This window comes from Dromaius novaehollandiae, chromosome 2 (genome assembly GCF_036370855.1).
Source record: "Dromaius novaehollandiae isolate bDroNov1 chromosome 2, bDroNov1.hap1, whole genome shotgun sequence".
Classification (NCBI taxonomy): domain Eukaryota; kingdom Metazoa; phylum Chordata; class Aves; order Casuariiformes; family Dromaiidae; genus Dromaius; species Dromaius novaehollandiae.
Window position 1 is genome coordinate 20438673 of NC_088099.1, and position 27684 is coordinate 20466356.

Genomic DNA, 27684 nt, shown 5'->3' on the forward strand with positions numbered 1-27684 from the left:
CAGAAAGATTTTTTTAAGAACTCTGATATTTGTTTTAGGAATACTTATATTTAATAAATTTAGTATTATTTGGAAGAATTTGCTGCTGCTATTTACAAATGTCAGGCAATGACATAGAGAGTTTTGTCTTAAAATATTTTTGTATTCTACATCAGTCTCATAAGAACACTGCCTTTTATTTTCTTTTTACACAAATCAGGAACTTTCCAGACGGCTGGTCCTTTATTTTACCATTTGACTTTTTTTTTTTCCTAGCCTGATTTCGTACTGGCTTTCACACTGATCACCACTAGTATGTCTTTGTTACAGTAAACTGACTGGGTTTATTATAATAAAAAATAAAACACAGCTTGACTTGCAATCTAAATGTGCTGGAAAAGAATATGATACTGTTTAGAAGAGAAAAGGTTGTGAATAGAAAATCAGTACCACTTCAGTTATTTAAACATTTGCTTTTCTGCAGCTTGTCAAACTTTGTGCCAAGTCATAGCTGCTTTACTTACTTTGTTTTGTTAATCTCAGCACCATGTGTCTTAGACTTTTTTAATAGGGGGCCAATCCTGTAGTCTTTACTCAGTTTTCAGTTTCAGTGACTCTGGGTAAGCACTGTAGGACTGAACTTTTTAAAATTAGTCAAAAACAAAATATAATATTATGGACTAGTTCTTTGAAACTAGTTTGTGAAGGTAAAAAAAACATAAAATAAATCGCCTATTAAATAAGTTTTAATAAACACCTTCATCCAGAAAGCACTTTATAGGTCTCATCACATTTTTTTAAATTTTTCTTTAACCTGAAAATGTAAGCAGGACTCTGTTAGAATTAGGAAATAACAAATGAAAGATTTTAAAATTTGATTGTCTAAATTTAGGCCACCGAGTCAAGGTATAGACTCTGTTCTTTCAGGAATGTGCCAGTGGAGAATCCTAGCTGATTCTAAAGATCTCAGTCTGATTTGTAGATTTGTATATTTACCAAAAGCATCTGAGGGCATTGTTGTCAGATGGAAAAACTGAAGGCTCATTTGCCTTTGTAGTCTATTTCTGACATAGTAGTCAGGTAGTCTATGTGACATGCAAAGAGCTCGAGCTAACTTTTGGATCTCAGACTGTAGCTGTGACACCTGGAAAAGTCACTATAAATCACAAACTGAGTTGTGATAGATCTAGAACTCCCTGGGGAAGCTTTAGCATCAAAGCTTAGATAGACACGTATCATATATCTTTAATGGATATAAAAAAGTTTAGAGACTAGAAAGTTTTTATTAATTCAGGAGAAAAAAAAGTTTTCAAAGTAAAGCTATATTAAAAGTAAATAAATACTGATCTTAGCCATATTTACTTCCAGTTTTGTGTTATCCCAGAGTTAGTTCCTGTTTTTACCTAGAAATGCTTCTTTGAGGACCTTCTTGGATGAACTGGGGACACATGATAGGGCATAGTCTAGGACTAGGAATAGACTAGAAATAGTCTGAGCTCAAAACAAATGAATACATAGAAGCCTAGCCAAAGGCTGGACTGCAAAGGCTGTTGGGTGAAGTTTGGCCTCATTCTTCCCATTGCTCCTAATTCTTCCTGAGTTAGAGCACACAGTTACCAAATATCTAAAACATATTTGTGAAGTTGATTCTAAGGTCTTTTAGTGCACTGAAATAAAGATACAGAGAATATGCATCTAGATTAATTCTGAAATGTAGTGAGGGTATCCGGACTAATCTGCAATATCTAATATTATTTAACATGCAAATTTTTGTGGTCTTATCTTTTAATTGCATATTATCAAACAAATCAGTATGAAACAGGAAATACAGCAGTGGCATAGTAAGTCAGAGCAGTAATGTGCACAGTGAATGTTAAATAACATTGGAAGCAGAATGCCTGTCCTCAGGGAAACAGCAAGGAAAGAGTAGAGTCAATGAGAAGTTACAGGCTTTGCTCATTGAGACTTCATGTTGATACTCTGAGTGCATACAAATGTGGAAATGAAAGATGGACAAGCAAGAGAATAAAAACACTCTCAGGGCACATAGTGCTTGAGGGAAGGGGGAGCGAGCACTGAATATAAAGAGTGATCTATAAGTAAAGGTTGAATCTGAAAATATAAATCCTGTGACATAAGACAGGTAGAGTTTAAATCCTGAAAAATGTAAAAATGTTAGATAAAAATAAACTGTAAGAAAGCAGAATCAGTAGCAAAGTATTCAAAACAATCAATAATAAAGTTTGAAATAAATTGTAGGAAAAAATTGTTAATTTACATGTTTTTCCCCTTTTTCTGTAGTTTAATGATTATATTCGCATTCAGTTTTGTTTTGTTGTTTATAAACAATATTTTGCTTTCCTGTCATGTGAGAAATAAAAATAAAACTGAGCACTGCTGAGCAGTAGCATAGAAACAACTGGCTTTGTTACAATTCAGTGCAAGCCAAGAAGTTGCTGTCACTTTCAAATGATCTTAACAGTCCCAGTTTATTTCCAACTGAGTTTTCTAAGAAAAAGTGTTAAGTATGAAGTCTCTCTAGTTATCATATCCACAGATGGTGAACTGTAAAACAATTTTTCACTATCATAGATCAAGGTGCTAATACAATTAGCTTTAAATCTGCAAAAAGCTGTATGTCTTTTGAAGAATGTATTTATATAAGACTTCCTGTGTACTCATTTTAATACAATTTTTCAATATAATGCTGAGTTAATAATAGTCTTTTTTGCTGAGGGATTTAATATAGGACTGTTGTGCTTTCCACATTTGAGTCACCAGTTTGATTCAGATATAGCATTATAGTAATAAAAAGAATTGTTTATTGGCAGGTTGTTTGAAGGGTTTGGCAATCTCATTACAGATTGTAATCTGATTTCTTGCACCCAAAACAGATGATTTAGAGAAAGAAAGTGTGGTCTGCTTTACCTAAGTCCTCCTTACTTTCAAAAGACTCCCTGTTGTTTTAAGTCCTTCTACACACTTGCCAACATTGGAATCCTTTAAATAGAAGGACATGTGAGAGCAATAAGGAAATATCTAACATTTTAATATAATTTGAAGGTTTCCCTTTAAAAATTGTATTTTCTTCCTTGTTAAGAGTGATTATCACTTAAGAATCAATAACCTATTTGAGTTAGTTGTTTGAACTACTTAAAAACTCACTCTACTATGAGATTTGTAAATGTGACCATAATCAAATGTCATTTGTCATCTGTACCTACTACTATATCCTGTCATTTACCAAAGTTGTGAGATTACGATGACATGAAAATTAGACTATTTGGATTTCTTTTTTGCTGTGAGTAATATTTCAAAGGTTTTAGAAAAATAATTGGCTGAAAAATATATATATATTTGTGGACATTCTTTAACTTTTGTGGTATATATCAGTGTATATCAGTATATATATTAATAATATCAGGGAAAAAAGTAGAGAATCATTTTAAGAACAAAGGATTTTTTTTGTTTTGTTATCCTAAAGTTTGATTCAATTCAGATTTTACAAGCCCTTTATTTGACTGAAGAGTTGCTGATATCACTGGTCTTCCTAAAGCTTCAAGTAATAGAAAAAAAGCAAGGGAATACATAGAAGTTAATATCTAAATCAATGTATTAATCAGCCTTGCTTTTTAAAGTTGTATTTCCTTCAACAGTTATTTGACATATCCTATTAATCATAGTTAGATTTGGAAATCTATGGCATGTGGTGAGAACAGGCCATATGCTGATATAAACTAGCAAGTCTAAGTTAGTTGAAATATGTGCGATGTTTGAAAGTGATATTTGATTGTATTAATACAAAAAATTGGTACATTGTTTTAATTATCTATTTGTTACCTAGATTTATGACTCAAGATGTTATGGGTATAAAGGAATATCCTTTATTCAAGGATTTAATTTATATTCATATTTAATGGTTCAGTATCATTTAATTAATGATACTGCTTTGACACTCATCAGATCTGTAACTGCCCTAATGCTGTAATCATGCAGTAAAATCCTAGCAGCAACAAAGTAATAATTTCAACAGAAAATCAGCCTCCTTATTACCTACAAAACGTTTTTCTGTCCTTTTATATAGAAAGATTAGTTGTAGTCTTTTCCAGCAGCCCTGTCAAACATATTTTTGGAGCAGACCCAAAATGGCACCACATTGTTCTAAGGGGTGGTAATTAATTTCTGGAATCCTAGATACACCAGAAGGAGATACTTGCCAGCTAAACCTTCTAGTGAGCGTGAAAAAAAAAATTGTTACTCACCACAACTGAGAAAAATATAGTAGAAGGATTCATGGACTGACTCTACAGCGTATTCATGTTTTGTTTTGTTTTTTATCAACTGGGACTAACATTGTAAATTCTGTCCAAAAACCAGTGGATGTCCCATATGAAATCCAGAGTGTCTGATATTATATAAATTCCCAGCAGGGAGGCAAACTAGTAAACTTTGATTCTATTTCTGGTTTGGATCCAGCTGTGACTGCATATTTTCCAATTTGATTCATTCTTTGGGCTAATAACACCTTTTTAACGGGTTCAGAGTGTTCTCGCATTTCAAACTAGTTAATATTAGAAAAATTCCTATTTGAAAAGGGAAGTAACACATTCGTGAATTTGGCAATAACATCTTTAATGCAGTCTATGGATTTTTACACACATCTGTATGCAATAGGTCTACAGCTGACATATTTATAAGGTGCTTGTCCCATTTTCTCTTTCTATTTTTTCTTGTTATTTTGATATTGCTCAATCTAACAATATATTCTTCAATACTGTAGTTAAAAAGAAATCAATTTTAAGTGCCCAATCAGTGTTCATCTGAGTTGATGACACTGACAATACAACTTGAGCCAAATGATGTTGTCCACATCTAAACGTTTTTTGAATATTCTGATATCTCTTTTTTTCTCCTTTTTCATTGAAGGATACTTTGTGAATGAATCCAGAAATAGACTAATCCTCTGTTGCTTTGTGCCAAGAAACATTGTGTTTTGAGCTCTTTCTTGATTTGAGGTATGATTCAGAAGAACTAATCTAGTTAGAATCTAGTAACTTTCTTTAAATCAGGTTTCAGCTGGATTTTTTTCCCTGATCTGACCCAGTGATACCTGCGTGATGCTAATGCCAACATAAGAGAGGCAGCAGGAACAAGTGGCTACCAGCAGTGTTGTTTAAAGTGACTGTCTAATCACTATCTAACATAGATTTCTTCTGTTCTTTTAGAACCCAAATATATTTTTGGTTTCTTAGCTTCATGCATCTGTTGTGTTTCCATGATAGTATGAGTATTTACATTTTTCTTTTGTTATTTCATTTTATCATCAACTATTAGTTGCAAGGTACATACAGGATCCCAGATAAAATTCTTCTGGAATAACTCAAGTTAGAAACAGAATTTCCCATCTTCTTTCTCTCTGTCATTATTCTTCCTCTTCTTCACATATTCTTTGGTTTTTATCCTTATTTTCCTCATCAGTAGGTTAGCTGCAGTCTCTGCGCAGATGGAAAATTTAGTTTCCCAACTATAAGGTGCTCTCTGTCGTGTTAGGTGCTAGAGCTGTCCCACCTACCCTCCATTAGCTGCTTCAGAAAGGTATGGGCCTCATAAGTCATCTGTCATATCTGCCAGCCTCTTGCAGGTGTCGTAAATCTCAGGACATCTCACATGGCAGTAGTCATTGAAGTTTATGCAAACTGAATTCTAGCCACAGTCAAAAATTGTATTGTCATTAATAAGCTATGGCGTTTTCACTATGTTTGTTCCATTATCTTTTGTTATGGAGTACAGCTACCCGGGATTAATTTCATAACCAGCAATAATGTCCATTCTCCAAGCTTTCAGGTGCTCAGATACGTGTTTCACTACAAGAATCTTTAGTATAATTTGGCTATTACCAATGAATTAGATGTTTGTTTATTAAGTTGGGGGTTCACAATCCACAGTTATGGAGATTAGTTTATTTTGACCTTATTCCTAATTACATGCTGTTTACTGTCTGTGATGTCAGCAAATTTGTATCTGAGGTTTTTGGCCAAAATCTAACTTCCCTCCCAAGAACTTCAATTATGGGATTAATTATCTTCTAAAGTCCCTAATACTTTTTTTTAATTGAATGGCCTCCCTTTTCCTGTTACAAATGCTGTTAGAGCATAGAATTCCATTCTTTTCTATTTGGAAAATGAAAAAGGGAGTGTATTAGCCCAGCAAGGCTCTGTATGTATTTTCCCTGAATTTTTCTTTCTCTGTATGTATGTGCTTTTAATTATATCTAAATACACATCAGTTCAAAACACTGATTTACTTTCCATGAAATCAAATAAACCTAGCAAGAAGACAGTTTCTCTTTTTTCCTTGTGAGCCGTAAGACTCACAAAGATTTAAAATTGAATAAAGTTTTTGTTATGCAACACACTTATTCTGAGAAAAACAGATCATTACTCAGACTTCTATCACTTTTGATCTGCAGTGGAAGTAAAATCTTTGTAAGGTATTCATATTTGAACCACTTCAATGATTTAAACTTTCATCTTGATTGTTTTGTCTTTGCTATTGTAATAAAGTTCTGCTTACATTTCCATTTACACAGTTTTTAAAATTACTTTTTGCCTGTGAAATGTAGATCCCTCTGTTTATTTCAGGTGTTTTTTCTTATAGTACCAATTATGTGAGTAGCAACATGAGTGAGAAAGGAGTAGCAGCACCAAATGTAGACCCCTGAATTTAGTCTTACTTGATGTGATAAGCCAGGCTGAAACTTTACTGCTGGCCAACAACAAAGCTTTAATTAGAGGTGGACTGGAGACTATGTTCTGTTTGTTATTGCTTCCAGATTCATTTATTAAAAAAAGACATACATTAAAGTTCATACATTTTATTCTTTTACTGCTCTCTGCAATTTATGGAGACTTTTAAACAAATACATCTTAATTTGTTTCCACTAGTTGCTTAGTCATTAACCATGGCAATAAGTAATGGTTGTGAAGACTGTTTACAGTTAAAGCAGCTATACTGCATACTGAACAAAAGTCACACAGTTTTGCTTTGTTCTGTTTTTAAATGGCAAAAATAATTAAAGATAAAGTGGAAAGCTTTAAGATTTAACGTAGCACTTGACTGAACATCATTCATTTCTTCTTTCCAGGGACAGGGAGTATATGTTAGTAGTAAGCTACCTTTGGAAAAGACTTCTCATGTAGATTAGATATTTAGAGTCTGTTTTTTCTGAAGATGCAGATTGTCTTCACACCATCCTTTGTTGTTCAGTCTGTTGTTGATTTCATCATTCACTAGTGTGTAGTGTTTGGGTAAACTGCTCAGTCAACTGAAAACCTGACTGTTGTTAAATTCATGTGCATAGTCTCTAAACATGTTTGTGATGTAATCTAAGGAGACTGCTTTTTAATAACCTAACCTTTTGACATCCTGTGTTGGATAAGAGTGACAAGGTCCATATATGAAAAGACAGCAGGTACAAATGCTCTTTGAATATTCTGGGTAAATGATTGTTTTGCTATATACTGTAAGACAAGGCTCAGTCTAAGACTAGGAGACTTGCCCAGGGAGAGAGAGAAGTATGAAATCAGGAGGTCACTCAAAATCCAGAACTGGCAGAAGTGCTCCTAGCCTGCACTTATGCCACCTCCTTTCCAGATCCAGTTGGTAACAACTGTTGTGATACCATTGTCAAACAGTGTCTCAGCATCTATAATTGCCCCTTACTGAAAAAACAAGTAGATAATGATGGGTATATTCTCTCAGTTAGAAGGACTAACGGTTATGTGGCTATCTCCTCTGTGATAAACTAGGGGAAACAGGCAATTGCTTCAGTCTTTCTTGTTAATCTTTCCCCAGCTTACTCTTTCCATTTCCAGGCTGAACTGAGATCATGCTGAACCATATTGTCCAAACTGGATTAAATACTCTTGTCATTGGGAGTGACCAATATAAAGAAAATGCTGAACTCTATTCTTTTCAAAGGCTGTCTATGGGGCATCACATATAAGTTACACAAAATGGGTGAGCAGATATCATTCTGAAGGACCATACAGTTTGAGAGAAAAGAATAAACCCCTTAAATATCAGTCCTATTCAGTCATGCCACAATCTATAGATGAATTAACATCTCATGGTTAGTAGTATCAAAGGTAGCTAATAATAGCAGCAGATGGAGCTTCATCCATCACCAGGAGGAGATCTTTGTCCAAAGCAGTGTGTATGCCAGATTGCTAACGATAGAAAAAAAAAAGAGAGAGATACTTAGATACTGTGAGAGCTGTCTTGTAACAGAATTTTCCTTGGTCTTGCATAGATGCACATTCTACCCCCTAATGATTATGTACATGCTGAAAACTTTGGCTGTGATGTTAAGGAGGAGTGAGGGGAGAGAGAGGTGTAGGCAGTATTTATGACATTTCCCTACTAGAAAAGCCTAGACTTAATGGCATAAAAATGTTTCTGCACATCTAGATTCTTACTGAGGGTTTGTTAGTTTTTACAGCAAACCTTTTCCAGTGTTTGGTGATCAAGTAAATGCTGGTCTGTTTGAAAAAGAGTAGTGCTTTAGGCCAGAAGTAATGTGGCCAGCTGCAGGGAAAGAAAGATGGAAAGACAGAAATGACACTAGAAAGTTCAAAAGAATTTCCAGCTTATATCATAAAACAGCATGACATTTGTGTATGAACCATTTGTTAGATCTCATTGTTTATCCTAGTCTAATTAAAATGTTTAAAGTAGGAATTTCACTTTTTCTGATATTTTATCATGTACAATTCTTGTGGTCACAAAGATTTTTTTCTTGTTTCTTTTAGTATTTTGTGAATTTTCCTGCTACTTGTGTTTGAAAAATCCACTATCCAGACAGAGTCTGTACCTGTCTGAATAAACCTGAGGAACTGAAGGACTCTTGATTATAGTTTCAGCTTTAGGATGACCTAACATATTTCATCTCTTGTTAGAAATGTTTTGGGGAGTTTGAAACACTTCCTACATTCTTCTGTGTTCTTTAATACCTTATCCTCCTGTTCTGTCTTTCACTATCCTGGGTCATATACTATTTCCAGACCAATCTACTGCTGCTGTTTCAGAGTCCTTTTCTTTCTGTTTTTTCCTGTTAGTTGAATTTCTAGGAGCATTGTATCCTTAATAATCATAATTCTATTATGCTTCTACAAGTATTCACACTGCTGTTCTTTCTAGTGCCTGTAGACCTCCATAATTCTGCTTTAAAACACAGCAAAGATAGTAGGATTTTAACTTAATGAATTAAAAATTAATATTAGACCTGTATTATTTTGTATTCATATTCATCAATACTGTACTGATCCTGCAGGAGAATACATGAACTCTCCTTCTCCACACATCCTTGTCAAAAAAGCCAAGCATGTTTATTCCCTTCACTCTCCTAAGCAAGAGGATAAATCCCCAGCCCTGACCACTCTTCACAGACAATCACAAGGACCCTACCTAATGTCCAGGCTTAAGATTAACACCAACTAGTCAATTAAGTTGACTAAGTTGAACCCATAGTTCTAGAGTCCTGTGAGGATGGTGCCTCTCAGAAACCATGTAGGCTTCAACATGGACTGAAGTGCTTTCAAGATATGCTGTTAATGAATAAAACACTAAATAATATTGGTCAGCTTCTTCTGTTTAGTTTTTCAATTTTTTAATGTGGTTTTGAAAGAACACAAAATAGTACATTCAATAAAGTTAAAAGAAATGGCCTTCAATTACAGTTAAATACACATACAGTGTTAGCTGATATTTTGCTCAGTGTTTGTACTGGAGCAGATTTGATTGTGTAATTTTTCTTTGTAGATAGAGTAGGGAACACCTGCCTTCACCTTAGAAATTTTATGTATCTAGACAGGGAATATATTTACACAGGAAAATCCATTTTGTAATAGATGAAGATATTGAAAACAATAGGATATCTGTTTATATTGTGTTGCAATGATAGCTGATGACTGCATAATGCACTATTTATAAAATAGGAGATGTATACAAGAAGAATTGGCATTTATTATGGAAACAAGAGACTAGAGGTGGTCAATGAGGAGGTTTTTCTTATTGCATGCTTTTTATTATTTTATTGATTTAGAACAGATAATTTATATCAAGATAATGTTGTGATGGGAAGGGTATAATAGAACAGAAAAAGTGTCAGAGGTAATGGGATTTCCACAGTTCCCCTGAAAGATGTCTCACCGCCCTGTGTCTCTTATTCCCATTTCTTGGTTTCATTCTGTTTCCTTTTCTAACTTCCCTAATTAGTCACTTAACTCCTAACATTTAGTACTGTCTCAATGGTTTTCTTCCTTAGTATTTATATTCTTCAAGTTTTATTCCTTGTTATCATAGAGCCTTATAACCATACTACAGTTAATAGGAAATTTGATTTATTAGGGTTGAAATCTGTCCTATTAATAGTGTTGAAGTTCATTCAAGTTTGCTGCATCTTTTTGAACCTAAGTAGACCAAAAAGAATGAATTTTCTATATGATCTTACCAGACATTTAGAAAACCTTTCTGATGCCTCTTGTATTGCAAATTGCAGAAGCTATAAATATATCCAGAAAAGAGGGTAGTAACCTTTGGCTAGTACATAAATCATACAGTTCTAGATTTTTTAAGAAATGGCTCAAGTAATTTTCAAGACTTATGAAAGAGTAAAGAATACGCCTGAAACTCCATAAAATGGAAGATTCCTAGGCAGATCACTGTCTGATATTTATGACACTCTTCTACGCTAGGTAGAAAGCAAAAATCTATCAAGCCCTATGAGCCAGTGTATACACCTGTTGTATCTTCGTCTGAACATGGCTGTGCAGTCAACAGTGTTTAGTTTTAGAACCTTTTAGGCAATTAGATGTCTTTTTTAGACTGTAGAAATTAGTCACATTTTAAAATGTAGTCACTAATACTTTTTAGTGATATAGTTATAAATAGGTCTTTGTACTGAGATAAGTTGGATTGTTGTACTGAAAACTTTTATCTTTTAGGGTGAAAATTAGATTTGGGATGGGGGGATTTTACAAAAAGAAATGTTTGCAGATTGTTCTTTCCTAGCTGGTTTTTTTCCTACTCTGTAAGTTACAGTTCCAGTGTCTGAAAGCTGAATCTATTTGACTAGGAGATGGAAAGCTTAGTGTGTTATAATTACATGGAAAACTTTTGTTCTTAGACTGTACTCATGCTTAATTTGCTAGAAATTAATTATATATTTGATTATGTATCTGAAATGTATGAAACATCTTTCCTGAAGTATAATTTTTACAAGCACCACATTAATACACAGCACCCTAACTTATGCTATAGAAGAGCTGGACTTCCTTACCAAAGTTAAGTTTTGTAATCGCATTCAATAGGATAAATATTTTGATTTTCAGGAGGCAATAGACTTTATTAGGAAGATTTAGGTGGAGGTTCAGTTTTTATGCATTGCCTGAAGTATTGAGGTGTTGTAACCATGCTGAAATGCTAGCTATTTACTTATTTCTTCCGCTAAATATATGGTGGATTTTTATCTTTACTTGGTGATACTGGGTGTATCAAGCAAACTTGATCTAATGAAAGTTGTTATTTTTGCAAAGTGTTCTTTCCAATTGCAAATAACATGTCCTCATAATTCCTGTTACATAAAATCTTATGTAAGTAGACAAATATATAGTTATGTGCTGTGAATACTTCACTACTGACACAGAGAAAGGATTTCCTGTGGAACAGATGGCCCTTGTAGTGTTATCCAAACTGTTCATCTAAACCAGCATTGTCTGGAACCTAATGCCCTCAGGCAATGATCCGACCCAGTTGTGGAGAGGCGCCATGCAGTCATGACAGATGGTCACGTGTGGAGGCAGTCTGAAGACCACGCACATGTACCAAGGGTGGTTGTCAAGAACTCACAGTGGAGAATATTCAGTGGGCTAATGGTTATGGAGTGTCCTAGTCTGAACAGCATTAATACAAAAGAAATGAAGGCACATGAGAACTTAAACCACACAGAATGAAGAAAGCAATAGATTCTCAGCCCTTCACCTGTGTTTCATTGAATAGATCAACAGGAGGTAGAACTTTGTTTCAGTAGTTTCAGTCAGCTTAAAGAGGATATAAAATTTGGTGTGTCATCTGCAACGAGTTGAATGACTGACAATAAATACTTAGAATGATGCATTGATGATTTCCGAAAAGCAAAATGAAAATGGACTGATATTCCAAATAGTTGTTACCTTGAGGCCTAGTGTTTCCTAGAATAATTATCAATTTTATACATAAATCTGAATGAAGTCTTAATTGGGCTTGCTTGAGGTTTTAAAGATGAAGGATAAAAAATATAGTTTAAATAACAAAGTGGATTTTCCAAACAAAAGATTTATCATTATTCTTCTGTATTTAGAATAAGCTTTAATCATCTGGAGACGCTTTTTAAAAGGGGCAGCAGTTTTACATCAAAGGTTGAATTTTTATCCAGCTTATGATTGCTTTCCACATTTGCAAAGAGGTTTTCCTCTGCTTTTCAGCCTGGAAGAGCATGATTTTGAGGGATACACCTGATAACAGAGATTTCAGTGAGGCAAATAAGATCAGGATAGAAAGAATACCAAAACACAGTAGAGATTAAAATAATCTCATGAGAAACATGGTAATAGATTCTAAAGAGGCAAAGGAATGAGCTGGAAAAATATAATGGAGGGAATGAATGCTTTTAACATTGAACTGGTTGATACCTTAATGACTGACATGTCTAGAAAGTAGCTGCAATTAGCGTTACAAGTAAAGTTTACCTTCCTTTTATAATCATCTTTCCAAACAAAATATTAAAAGAGGCACAGGTACAACTCTCATTCATTTCTCTTTGGTTGGCATACTGACCTAGAATTCTGAAGTGCCCACTGCTCCCTCAGGAGACTCTCCAAGAGCTAGGGATCTTCAGATTGTAACAAGTTTTTAGACATAGTCTTTTCTACCCTGCCATATCCTGGCAGTGAGTGAGGGTATCAGGAAGAGTTTTGCCACAGAACCCCTATTATGTTTGCATTCCAAGTAGCTGCAGTCCATAAAACGAATCAGCTGGGGATCAAATCTTGTGACTTTAGAGCTGCTTTTCACCATTATCAAATGGCTTGAGATCTAATCCATTGTGTACATAGTTACAATGGGCCTGATTTTGCTTTTACAAACTCTCAGTTACCCAATTATATTGCTGTTGAAATGTAGGGTGTTAAACTAGTGTAAAATCAGTGTGGAAGGAGACTATGATCCTGTGATTGTTTTTCTAGTCATTTAATAATAATTAATGTTTACAGTGAATTTTGTTTGCCATTTTCATAGTAGGGGGATAAAATGACTTTTCTTTATTCAAAAAGGCCTGATACTGCAATGTATCTGCAATACTATCTATTTTTTAACTCTGGTGTTTACACCTCTGAACTAGCCACATAGCTACCAGCATGTGCGTTTGAGAGAAAGTGGAATGCATCAGCAGCTGGCAAAACAAAACGATGACTCGATCTGGAGAGGGTTAGAGTTTAACACAAAACACTACTGAATGCCTGCAAGTTCTATTCAGAGGGATTGGTAATGTGTTTGACTTACCAGATTCATGTCCAGAGTGTCTCTGTGGAGTGCTATAGAAATATAACAGAGATGAAAATGTCTCTTGGAGGAGAGAATATCTATACCTGTGAGGTGCAAAAAAGGAGCAAGAGGTGACTGGGGAGAGGACTGTAAAAGGATCTCATCTTTATTTTTTCAGATTTGCTCTGTGCTGTATAGAATATAATTCACAGTTGGAAAAGTAATGTATATGACACTCTGTTAAGAGGGAATGGAAGATTTGAGGTGGCCTAGTTTGTTTCAGATTTGTGATATAGTATGCCCAGTCAATGGTGCTCTGAATGATGAAAGTGTTACAGGAGACTAAAACAGGTTTGCATGTTCAATAGACTTTATTTTTCAGACTTCAGGACTGCAAGTACAAGAAAATGAACTCAAAAAAACCAAACTGCCAGTGCAAAGGGAAACTGAAAATATAATGCCTGAGGAGAAAAGAGAATTCCGAAAGGACCATCTTACAAAACAAAAGAAAGGGCTGACTGACAAGGTAATGTTTTAACTATTACAAGCTAATATATTTAAGTATATATTTTGTATACATATACTGACCTTCACTACTTGTCTTTGGATTTGCCAGAACTACTGCTTCTTTAGCCTTTAGTTGCTATAGTAATGATACTACTAGACATTTCTGTAGTGGCTTCATCCCGGAACCTTACAGAATTTCTCACAACATTCCTCTGAGAGAATTACTACTACCTCAACTTCCCAGACAGAAGAGTGAAGATCTAAGGTCGCACAGATCATGTCTAAGCTGAATGGCATAATTGCTCCATGGGCACCCTCATGAGTATCTCCATCCAATCACACAGACTGGAAATGTGCCACAGCTCCCTTTTAGTCTTTGTGCCTGAGTTTTCCCAGCTCTTGTGCTAGACGTAGAATTGGTTTGTATCTGGACATCTACACAAAACCAAAGATGAGTAAGCACTCCTGGGTCCCAAGGATAGATATGATCATGAAAATCAAGGTTAGAGCTGAGAGTCAGGAGTCTAATTCATTATTCTAATCACTTGACCATATACTCTACAAACGACAGTCTTTGCCATGGGGAACTTAAAATAATAGATTTAGGTCTCGAGTCCTCTTCCATTCAAGGCAATGATAATTTTACCATTGACAACAGTAAGATGGTATTCAGACAAATATATGTAGACAATTTATTGTATTATTTTATTATATTGTCGCAAAATGTTGCCTACTTGTAATAATCCTTATACACAAAGGAAAAATTGATCTGACTTTGAACTACTGGCTAAGGTTACAAAGCCTTTCAATTTTTTAACAAAATTCTGGAAATACCTAAAAGCCCAAAATAGGAAAGCTTGTTCAAAGAATCAGAGAAGAGCATTGCATATAAGAAAAAGTTTGTATTTGTTTTCGCATTGTTGGCAAAGAAAATAAACTGTTTTATTTAAATTCAGATAACATGTGTAGCATCTGATCAGGAAGCTGCTGAAAGAACACTGACTGCTGAAAATGATAAACTGAAGCAATATAAAGGTCCAGAATGGCAAACCACAGAAAGGTAGTGGCCAAAATTTTTAAGATGTGCTTTGAAGACATTTAAGAAGCCTCTACATAGTTTTAACTTTTTTTTACACTTTTTTTCTGCCTTAGAAAAACAACTGAGCAAAGAAATATAATGTGGAAAAAGAAATTCCAGATTCTACAAAAGAGGTGTAGTATTATAACACCATTGACTGTATTTATAAAATACCTTAGGTCTATATTTTTTGCAAATTATATTCATGAAAATTAAGACAGTCATGTACATTATTCAGTTACTTAGTCATTAGCATTTGATGAAGTAATATCTAGGTTAATAAAATTGGAATTGAATGATATTAGGTTGAATTGTATACTATTAACCTTCTTGTAATAATAATAAACACTTCAGACAGGTAATTTTTTACGATTATGTCAATAGTACTCAGCTTTGTCAAAAACAAAACTTGTGTGCACACTGTTAGATTACATTTTTCTTTAAAGACCCTTTATGGCAGTCTTGAATGAGATTTTAAGCTGTTAATACCCCTTTTTCCCCTCTATTTCTCTTTGTTTTCATTCCTAATGTTTTTCTTTCTCAGATATCTTTCTCATCTCCCTTGTTTCATACTTCACTATTTTCTGTCACTACCCTTTGTCTATCCCAGAATCACAGTATGTTGTTCTGGTTTGTATTCCGTTCCACTCCTCCTACATACATCTCTGCTACTCAGCCGGTTTTCTCCTCTGCTCTGTCCATCCTCTCTAAAATCTTTAACTTCCTGCTCTGTGTTCTGAAACATTTTGACTGAAAAAGCCAAATTCACAAACTCCCTCCAATCATCAAAAATGTAATGAACTTCTAGCAAATTAACATTAAGGTAACCCATGGAGCTCTGCTCAGGTTCCTAGAGACCTGTTGAGAATTTTAGTGCTTCTAGGTAACACAGATCAAGTGCAACTATTTGTGTCATAGCTGTCAGGCTTGCCGTGGAGCTGTGACTGAGACTGGAGGCCTTGGAATACCTAAGAATTTCCTTGGTCTAAAGCTGGTCTCACTATAAAGCCTGCCCTTTGAAAAAGCCTTACGGTGTTTCCAATCAAGTAACACTTAAACAGCTGTTGTATAGGTATGTACAGGTGTATAGGACTACATCTATACTGACAAATAAATTTTAATGGTGTAGATACCCACATTTCTTCTGAGGTCTTCATTGCTAAACCTCAGTACATCTGTATTGCTTCACTCCTATTCTCTTTTGGAGTAAAGCAACCAATTCTCTCAAGACAAAACCCCAGAGCAGTTCTGGTGCTAGTTTGTTCCCTATAAGCATATGAGATAGCACTAGCTTTGCCTCACTCTGCACAACACAGTTACCTGCTGCTGTCTCAACACACCTTGAATTTTCAAACATACCCACATACTGTCAGGCCACACCTCAGAGAATGCAACACGTATGTTTGGCATCCTGCTTTAGAAACACCAGTTTCATAGGCCATTACATAGCCCAGTGCTTTTTTAGGTAGAAACCTGCAGCTTAAAAATATCTTAAATTAACAAATATGCCCCACCAGACCCATCCTGGCCCAGTACTATGCAGTGTGAATGTAACCAGTCCACTCTGGAGGGCAGTAGTAGTTATCAGTGTGGACAAAAAGTTTTGCGGCATCTCTTAGGGCTATGATTTTCTCTCTGAAGCATAATATTTTGGTAGCGCATATCTAAAATAGGGCATGCAGAATCTTTACTGTCTGAAGAAACAGGAGGGATTTACTAGGACTGAAATCCACAGCACATAGAGTGGAAAAAAAACCAGTAACCTCAGTGCTAACCATAGGTGTCAGAGCTTCCAGAGTCCCTGCTGTTGACCTGGGAACTGGAGTCTGAAAATTTTGGGGCAAGCTTGTGGAGGTTGTAGGGTTTATAGACATGGGCAGTTTGCATGTGGATATTGCCTAGAATGGCAAAATATGAGAGCCCTAGTAGCTGCTGAATAACTGCAAGATGTGCTTGGTAAGATCTTTGCTACTATTGTAGGGAAGAATCAGACAAACTTTAATTACAGTCAGAATTAATGGAGTCCTAAATGAATGTAATTAAACTTGTAAGCATCTTGTTTCCTTTTTTCCAAAATACTTTTTCAGGATTTCAAGTTTATTTCAAATCCAACTCGACTGATATAAAGAACAAAATTTCCCACCAACTGTACATTCTACTCTATTTCAGCCAGTTCTTTTCCTACAATTTTTTATCTACACACCACCACTCAGAAGTGTGGAAATGCAGTAATTCCTGTCCTAGAGATGGTTAGCTGTAGTGAAGGTATATCCATTACACAGCACAAGCATGAAGTACAATACAGACAGTTTCCTGTGTAATGGATATACCTTCACTACAGGTCCCTAAGGTCAGTGGAAAGTGTCTTGTTAAATTCAGCATTCATTGGAACAGTCCCCTAGTTATTCTCTCATCTGAAAATGGTGAGAATATATTATGATGACAATATAATGACAGTGTTATCAGTGTTCTTAGTAATAATGAAAGTCCTCAGTAATAATTCAAGTCTCTGTAGAAAAATAAACTTCTACTATTGTTGTCTACTCAGGTCTATCTTAATGGATATTCAGTGAGCTACCAGAATATTGTTGGGTACTGAAGGATTTTTTTAATAGACTCCATTAAAATCATTTCCTTAAATAGGAGCTGAATTTGTCACTTTATACATAGTTAGTCCTTGTAACATCATAAAAACAGATTGATTTTGATAAAGATCCAATTAATGGTGAGATAAATAGAATATAGGAACATCCTTATTTTTGCTTCATTTTTTTCTGATGGTTTATTAAAGACCACGCAAAATATTTTTCATGACAGTGTGACTACTTGGACAGCATATTTGCCTTGAATTTAGCCTGTATACTCATGTTATAAATTATGATTTTGTTATGCTCATATTTTAATTTTTTTGCTATAAAATTTGTGAGCCCTCTTGTGGCCAAAATAACTTCTATGTGTTTTGTCAATATCATCAAAGACCATGTGGTGTAGAGTGTAAAGTACCTGAAAAATATTTAGAAAATATTGAAGTATATTTAGTTAGTATTTCTAATGTCAATTATCTTTCTTTTTTTATGCCATTTAAATCCATTATTAGCACTTTTCCTCTACTTTTTTAAGAAGTTTTTCTTTTCTTCTTTTTTTTTTTAATTTACTATTTGTAGGTAAAATGCTCATGAAGTTCTTGTTTTGTCACCAGACACAAATAGAGCACAGAACCCCAAACTTCATAACAACTTTGTCCATTCTGGTAAAATTGCCACAAAAGATGCTAGTTAATGTAAAACTTTTTTATTTTTTTAATGATACTGGCATTCCTACATTAAATAACTTATAGAAAGCACTAATATGTGTTGTATAGGATCAAACATGACTATCAGAAGGAGCTGTCTTTTAGTCATTAGTGAACTGGAGCTAAACTCTATGTGGTAATTTTGAGGCAAAAGAGACTATATTTCACGGCCAGTCACCACTGTTTCATGAGAAATGCAAGAGAAAATAATCCAAACCATCCAAAATAAATATTCATATTTAGGAAAAATTCTTATCAGCTGATATAATAGTTGTAATCTTTTTTGAGATTTTAGTCTTCCCTTAATTAAAAATGTCTATTTCTGTAGCATAATACCTCTCTTTGTAAAGAAAGGGGAAAAATTTTACAGCTGTTCAGATTACCTCATGAGCCAGACCTTGAAAAATTATGTAGCAATTTTCACTGATTAGATAAAGTGTCAGAACTCTGTGGTTAAAGTTATGGTAAATTTACAGATAGAAAAAGGACTGTATTTTAAATTGGGAGTGTGTATTCTGCTTCTTACAGATTCTTCAACTGGGTCCGTTACTTTACTCCTACACTTAATGTAATATATTTAATGTAACATATTAATGATATTCTAATAGATATTTGTCCCATGGACTGCTGAATGCTTACTGGTTATTTCTTCTAATTCTGTCAATCATTAGTGTTTGATTTATTGTTTTCACTGAGGCCTCAAAAAGATACACAAAAGTAAATTCATTTTAAGTGAATATTTTAAAAGTTCTGCTGGAGAATATTGGTTTTAATTCTTTAAACTCCTTCTGTATCATGATTTTGTGATACTTGTGTAAAATTATTTATTTATTTATGGCACAGCTGTACATATGCTAAACAAATGTAAACTATCAAATCTGCAAAGCGTCTTACTTATTTTTTTGCTTTTACTCTGCTCTTTTATTTTTGTTTTCTGCTATTTTCATTTTTGCTTAATGCAATCTTTTCAGTAGTATGAAATGAGATTGAAACTGGAGCTTATTTGTCAAGTGTTGCTCTGTTAAGCCATATCATTTTTTCCTAAAAAATGTAACCTGTACAATCCTAGTTAAAAGATACACCACATTCCCAATTGTACTAGGTGTTCATTGTTATAATGAATTTTATCATTGCATCCTTAATATAAAATATCAAAGTACTCTTTACAAAGAGTCATTGTAGACTGAACAGAGTTGAAGATTTCTAATAATGGATACCTAGAGAAATGATATACACAAGAAATACTCAGCAGTTTGTAAAAAGTATGTCAGAGAAGAGGCCAAGATTGGCAAATTAAGTGAGCACAGAAAAAAGTTAAACTTTACATGCATTACCAGTGAAATTGGGTAAGTTTCTCCTTTTCAAAATTTGATTGAATACAATTTTTAATTGGGCACAGAAATGGGTAGTAATTCATAGATTGTTTAGTTTCTTTAAAAAAGAGGAGTTACACTGCAGTATTTTTGACCAGTCAAAATGTAGAAAATAGAGAGTGAACTTAAAACCCTACAAGACACTGGCAGCTTTCTGACTTAGATGTTATTTTAAATAGAAGCATCTCATGTTGAAAGTGCTCTGAATTTGAATTCAACTGATTAATGATCATACAAGGTATGTTGAGGCTACCCAGAACAAATATGCATCTTTATTTAAAATCTATTACATTTATAACTCTGGAGTGAGTAGCAATCAATTGGCTGGTTCATTAAATTGTTATTTTGATGATATTTTGGAAATTCAATTTCAATATGATTTTAAATTTATGCATTGTCATTCTTAAGAATGACAACAGGGTAATGTAGATTAATTTAATGTGAAAATCCTTTCTTTTCAGCCTGCATGCCATTAAGGATGAGATGTTTCTTAGACAAACCCTGCAACGTCGGTTGCTTGTGTTTAAAAGTACACCCCTCAGTGAGACAGTAAGTAAAGATAAGGCTACTGGTTTATTGTATTTAATGCGTTGTTTTTATTGAAAGTCATTCTGACCTTTCTAATACAACAAAACATAGAAGCCAGTTCATACCATAAAGTCAAACAAATTTGATAGTGAAAAATATGAAATGGCAAATACAGCAGAGGCAGACTGTCAAAGTTGGATATGCTCAGCTGCATGCAGTGCGATCTTGTGTACATAATTTGTGTGTGCAGATAAAACACAAATTGTGCCTTTGCTGGAATACAATATTAGGTACAACATTAGGTAAACATAATATCCATTTGCAATATATGAATGAGCCATAATGGTAACTTTTTCAGGCAGTTTGTGAATTCAGACAAAAGGACTGTAGCTTGTCCCCTTCATCCACCTGATAGAAGGTAGAGGGATCGGGAACTGTAAGGCTTGACACCTTACTTGCTCTGAGGGCTATTCACATTGTAAGGCATAACCCAGCAGGGAGAGCAGCCCTTAGCAAGCCATCGATCCTTCTCCTATGTCAGTGGGTAGAATGGTGGAGAGTGAAATATTGGTCCTCCTTTCTTCCAGGGAAGTTAAATAGGGGAAAATATAATCCAGTTTTGATACTGGCCTAGCACAGATTGCTTTCTTCCTGGGTCAGTGGAGGAAGCTAAATAGTAACTCAGAGTCCTTTTGGTTTTAATTTAAACTCTTCTCTAAATTTCAGAAGGGTCTTAATTCAATCCTTTTTTGGATGGAGCTCAGTTAGCACAACTTTATACTGTCTCCTACTCAGGTCAGGTTCTGTTTTTACAAGTTAGACATACAATACACTGTGCTTGAAGGAATTTAAGAGAATAATTTTGACAAAACAGAAATGGAAGGTGTAAATGTTTAGAACTCATTTGTTGCCTGGCAGTTGGTCTTCAACAGCAAAATTACTTTTATTTACTCCATGCAGAGTTGTATGTGTTTGTCCCCTTTTGTGCTGTTCTGACAACGTAGTAAGAACTTCAGTGAAAATGAACAAGGCTCAAGCTACGTTCAAGTCAAACTGAAAACAACATTTTGAGTTTATTATCATTGGCATAATGAAAGTTCAAACACAGTGTTACATTAACATAATACTTTCCATTGATTTTTTTCTTGAATATGGTCATATATCAAATATGGATGTGAATATGTTCAACTCTCCATGTAAAAGACATACAGTTCAGGTGTGGTGAAGTTAAAACATACTCTCCTAATTTAAGGATGGTTATACAATGGTGCCAATTCCACATTCAGTTAGTCAACAAAACATTGCATCCTTTTTAATATCTTTTACTAATATTGCTTACTTACTTATCGATTTATGTCTTAAGCTATACTTTCTTCAAAAGTGTTTAGCACGTAATCAATGTGTTACTTACAGATGTCTTTTCCTGTTTGTATTGAAAATGAAACACAAGATGTGAAAGGATTCAGAGGTGGCTTATATTTACCTTTAACTTTGGTATGTAACTAATCTTTTTCTAAATAGAAATGCTTAAATATATTCTGTACTTAATAAAGTAATACCATTTGGGACAATTTTGTGATGCATAGGATAAGACTTTTATATATCCAGCAGTCGACATTTGTCATTTGCACAATGGAAGATTGTTTCAATGTGAGAGTTTATTAATGTCCGACAATCACTTGTTGCAGACTTATGGAATTTCCAATTTCTCTACAATATGAATTACTGTTATGAATTATGATTATTTAGTTGTATTATTTTATGACTTTATTTTTCAAAATATTTAAAATATTTGAGTCTTCTGAATTTTTATGTACAAATCATATTATAGCAATTGTATTTGTCATCAAATGCATGTAATAACAAACATTTGCATAAAGCATGCCAGATTGAGTTTTAAAGCCAGCTGTAATTAAAAAAATAAAAAGAAGAAGAAAATAAATCAACCTTTGTGATTGCAGTTATAGCCACCCACATATGAACTGAAGTAGCATTATCTCAGTGGGTAACAAGACCACTGTAAGCCTGATTCATTTACTATTAAAATAAGTGGGAAGAACAAAAGACTTATATGAGACATGAGTGAGTTTCTAAAGGTATGAATAACACTAGTTACCTAACCAGTAACAGTGTAACTTATCTTGCTACCTTTTAAGGGTAATACCTAAATCTTAATGGGTAGATTGTTTGATTACTTCAAGGAATGGAGAATTATATATCTAATATGTGATCACAAGTATAATCTTTATGAGAAATATATGTCACTCAATTGGGATTATTGATTGAGGTTTTGGCATTTAACATATGAGATCATAAATGTCCTATATGATCCGAATATTTATGATAGAAAATGAAATGGATTCAAAGGCCAAGATAGCATGAAATATTCAGAAAAAAATACTATATTTAAGTAAAGGATAGTAAAGAATAAAATATTGTTCAGGTTGCTATAGATAATTACAGAAAAGATACCAAGGTTACAAAAATAATCTGTAAATAATATAGTAGTGTATCAATATTATTAACAACAGTCAAATTCAATGTATCTGTAATTGTATGACCTTCATTAGAGAATAAATTATTGAACTGACTAAAGCTAATTTCTTAAAAAAGATCATAGAAATGTGCCCTATTCCTGTCATAACAAATTACCAGTAAGACTTCTCTACAGAAATATATATATACACTTACATACAAATATTCAATTCTTCCTATTTTATCATGCTAAAAAGACATATATGGAACTATACTAGTTCTCAAAGCCCAGTGGAAATATTTATGTCTATTTTAATATAACCTAAAATGGTTTCTTGAAAACTAAGGGCATAGTAAGTTTGTTTTATATGCTGATCGCTGAAATATCTTTCAGTGTTTTTTGCAAGAATTCACTGCTAAGCTATGTGTCTGAATTGGTTGTATGATGTCTGATTTCCATATTTTATAGGGTTTCAGTATTTCATTGTTTTAAGAACAGTTTTAATTGTATTTCTTTTTCCTAGATTTCAAACAAACTTAACTGTAACTTGGCTTTCTAGTTATTTAGTTAATCAATAGCTAATGATCAGCCTTAATAGGAAAATATTTCTTGTCTAGCCTCCAATACGGTCCCAGTCTACTGAACAGCAGAAAGAAAGTGAAGATAATTTTCTTAGACTTACAAATGCAACAAAAAAGGACAGTGTGTTTGAAGATGGTGAGTGTGAAATTTGTGATGCATAGTAACACACTCTCCAATTTAAGTAGTGGTGACTGTTCTCAGACACTTGATCCCTGAGGCAGTCTTATTCCTGGAAACATAGCTGCTCTGTGTTTGCTAAATAATAGCAAAAAGGGCATGAAGAAAGAGATATTATATCATATTTCACAGTACTTTGCTTCTTCTGAGTAACCATCTTCTTTTTCCCTACGCAGAAGGCTAGAAATGTCGTGGACGTAGAGAAAATAGATACGGCTACATTTGAAAGGACTTAGATCTATTACATTTGGTGGCATTCTTGCTGGAGGTGACACTTTTAGAAGACCCAGAATTCAGGTGGAGGAGTTTCTTCTGAGGGGAAAAAATGAGTTCTCAGTTTCCAAATCTTAAAGTATCATTGTCTCAAATAGACACAATTCAAGACACAGAATCAGAATTCTTGGAAGGAGCTTCTAAGAGAACACTTTATTATGACTAGGTACGTAGGGATGTTTGCAACGTTTGTGTGTTTGTTTGTGACTCTTCTAGTTGAATGTGAGGTGGTGTGTGTCCTTAGTATGTAGATAAAAGTCTGATCGTTTCAATGACTGGTGGTTTCATGCAAAAAAACCCACTAGTTTTCTTTACTCTACAAAGACTAACAAACAAATACGTGACCCTTTCAGATACCAGCCAAGCAGGAACTTGTCCAACTAGACACTGTTAGTGGTATTTATTTCTTTATTTATTTATTGGTAATAGACAATGTTTCTGGGAATTTCTGCCAAGTGTCATATCATCCAAAACAAAGAGTGCCCTTACTGTGGGAGTCTCCTCATGAACCAAATATAAAACACATTAGATAGAACTATATAATGTACATGAAGTTGTGCTTGTTATATTCAACAGCTGATGCTAAGTGCAAATAAGCAGTTATGAAGTTAAAGAAGATTCAATTGAAGAGACTTGAAAGCAGGGACATAAACAACTCATTTTGCTTGAGAGGACCAAGATTAAAAACAAAGCTGTGCAATATTAGTTTTTTATACCATATGATTATTGTTAAAGGAGGATGTTCCCCAGTAATTCAGCTTGATCATTTCAGCACAAGAAGAGCACAATCTTCCAGCAGTCTTGCCTACCTGAAGTCCTTGTCTCACTGTATTACACAAATGGATCTCAGAAAATGCGGCCAGTTTGAAGGTTTCTTTTGAAGCAAGTTTTGGTTGCTGTCTTTCATGGTTGGAAAATGACTCGGACAGAGGAGTCACCTCTTCTCGTGGAGGACAATTTTATGTGCTTAGCAGAGGTATACAGGCTGTTTTTTCTTTCCTCCTTTTTTCACACAAAAATTATGACTCTGTCTGTACAAAAGGACTTCTGGGCTGTCTTCTTTTCTTATCTCCTTTTCCCAACTTCTCATAGGTACAGCAAACTGCTACTCTTTTGAATCTGATTTGGAGAGCTGCTTGGTTAGCTGTTATCTTCTTTCTCCCAGCATTACTACAGTAATTTCTGTCTAAGTTTTCTGCAGATGATAAATAGAGGAAGACCCAGCATAATGGATCTCATGATTCTTTGGTTGTCAAAATGCATTCTCTGACTCCATTCCATGCCCAGGAGCCAGATGATATTTTAGCAATCTTTGCAGTCTTTTGCTGTTCGAAGTCTCTGGTCAAGAGAGAAGCCAATGGGTTTACAAAAATAAAACACTAATGCGAATGCATTTCAGTATGATCAAGAGCTCATGGGAAATCTCCATTCTCTTACAACAAGCCAGAGACGTGCTTCAGTTTGCTTAGTAATATGTACTTGTTTTAACTCCTCAAACCTCTCACTCTTCCTGAATATTGACTGAATGAAGAAAAAAAATGTTAAAAATGTAATTTTTCCAGACACTAAAAAATGCTAACCTAAAGTGTGAATGTTTAAGTAGAAAGCAACTACACATTTAGCAACCAGATGATCAATTTTGCTGGTGGTTTGAATGAATTGTTGCTACCTTCAGCGGGACAACATGGAACAAGAAAAAAAAAGATATGATTGATAATGTTACTATTTCTGAAGTGCTTCTGAAATTAATTCCTTCCTTAAGAAGGCCGGCGTTTCTGCTTATTCTGTTCTGATGGTGTTCAATATTTGTACTATTTGAAGCTATTTATAGTATATGTAGATACTTCATAAATGCTCTAAGGTATCTGAGACCTCAGATGTGCCAAGATCCAAAGTTAAGAGTCCAAGTTCCTTTTAAAACTTGTTTGGAAGAAAAGGTGACTGACTGGAGTTGAGGGTGAACTGATCCCACTCTTCACAGGCCCCACTTCAGACACTGTAGGAGCCTAGAGCATAAGTTATAAATATGCTTTGCCCTGACTTCTTAATTTTTAGAAGCAAACTATTTTTCACTGGGTAGTGATGGGAAATGTTCCTTTAATATGAATTATTTTATTGGAAAATGCTTCTAATGCCTGAGAAACTTTGAGTTTCTACATGCCACCCCAGGGACTGATTTTCTTTGATGTTATGCTGTGTTTTGTTTTCAGCATTTTCAGAAGAAAAAAATAAAAGCATTAATTAGTTAAACACAAATACTAACTGCAAGGTCAATTATACTGAAAGAAAGGGAAATATGCCCCAAACTGGAGATAGTGATTATAAACAAAGCTGTTGATTAATTTCCTAAAAACTATACTCTGATACTTGAAAATGACTGAAAAGTAGTTGGTACAAATTCTTGAGTTCAGTTATGCAAAAGAGTGTATTGAAAACTGTAACCAAATAATAGACTTTCCCAACATAGAGCCAGTGATGTTGTGTCTTCTGCATCTAACTTGATATCATGTTCATGCACGGTTGATTAGTTTATAGAATGTAACATATGCATGCATTATTGATGCTCCACAGAAATAATTGCTGTAATTACCAATGCTATCTAATATCGTTCTAGTTATACACCCTTATCATGGGTTACATATGGGTTATATCTGCCCTACAGGTTGCCCTCAAAGAGGGTATCAGATATTCTGAAGGAATTGTTGCTATTTTCAATGAGTCTTCTGCCCTGTGGAGTCTGTTCTTTTCAACTGATAAAGTCTGCATTGAATTCTGTGTGGCAACCCACCTCTTCTGTGCTTCCATGTCCAAGGGAATTATTAGAAGATATCCAGCCTGTTTGGCCTTATGGATTTTCTATTTTTATCCACAGTACTCCTTTTTCATGACTACTGCTACTAGGTAGAAAAAGCAATGGCAAGACACAAAAGATACTAAAAAATAAACAATCTTCTTGAAAGAAAAAGTGTGCCCACTTCTTTCCAATCTTGAGCATTGACCTGCTTAGCTTTAATGGCAAGATACACTCATGAAATGTTTTACCTTTCCTCTTTTATAAGAGTATTGCCGCAAGAGTTCTGTGAAGATTTTGAACAGTCAGCTGTCACAGTACACACTTACAGAAATCAAGTGATAAAAGTGGCTTCTCTGCAGAATGGCTTATTTCCACCTATGTTACTGCCACTGCTGAACTGTTGATGCATGGTGCTGCATAAGGGAGGGCAGTCCCAGGGTCCTTATTTAATATTGACTACATGAGCTTTTTGTGGGTGTAAGGAATTTTGTGAAGAGCACTGGTTGGAGTCACAAACTGTATGAATATATATATTCATAGATATACACGAATATATGATGTATATTCATATATACAACATATATATGAAGATAGAAGCAGGTATCAAGAGAAAAAAGCTATCAGTAACTGTTTGAGATCAATTGCCTGTATGTGCCTATACAGGTCCCCGTAGTCCAACCTGCCCTCGTATCTTTCCCTCTCAGTCCCCTGAAGATTTTTCCAAGAAAAAACAAAGGGAATATTCTTTCCCAGATCTTATAGTAATGGATAGCCAAGGAAGAGGAAAGGGCTTCCGTGCATTCCCAGTATTGAGTTTGTGGGTGTGTGTATATCTACAGCATGACTGTATGGAGAGAGAGTGCATCTTAAAGAACAACAGCAATAAATAAGTACCAGTCAGAAAAGAGAGGTTATTGAAATAAGCTTTTAAAAATATCCAACACAGTAGACGGTCTTTACAAAACTTTGCAAGAGTTTGATCTTCCAATAACAGAATAACTTTGCTTAATTTGCTTCAGATCATCCATCGGATATTCAGGGCAAAAA

General features: G+C 34.5%; 1 protein-coding gene across 1 annotated transcript in view; it reads left to right on the forward strand.

Annotated features, from left to right (window-relative positions):
- C2H10orf67 (chromosome 2 C10orf67 homolog) overlaps nucleotides 1-27366 on the forward strand; it is a 48696-nt gene extending 21330 nt beyond the window's left edge. Inside the window, exons 8-13 of the mRNA XM_064505931.1 lie at nucleotides 13940-14083; nucleotides 15021-15124; nucleotides 15217-15276; nucleotides 20269-20356; nucleotides 21749-21829; nucleotides 23747-27366. Coding sequence (XP_064362001.1) covers nucleotides 13940-14083; nucleotides 15021-15124; nucleotides 15217-15276; nucleotides 20269-20356; nucleotides 21749-21829; nucleotides 23747-23806 — 537 coding nt within the window. The 3' untranslated portion in view covers nucleotides 23807-27366. The remainder of the gene's footprint in view (nucleotides 1-13939; nucleotides 14084-15020; nucleotides 15125-15216; nucleotides 15277-20268; nucleotides 20357-21748; nucleotides 21830-23746) is intronic.
- Nucleotides 27367-27684: the final 318 nt, after the last annotated feature.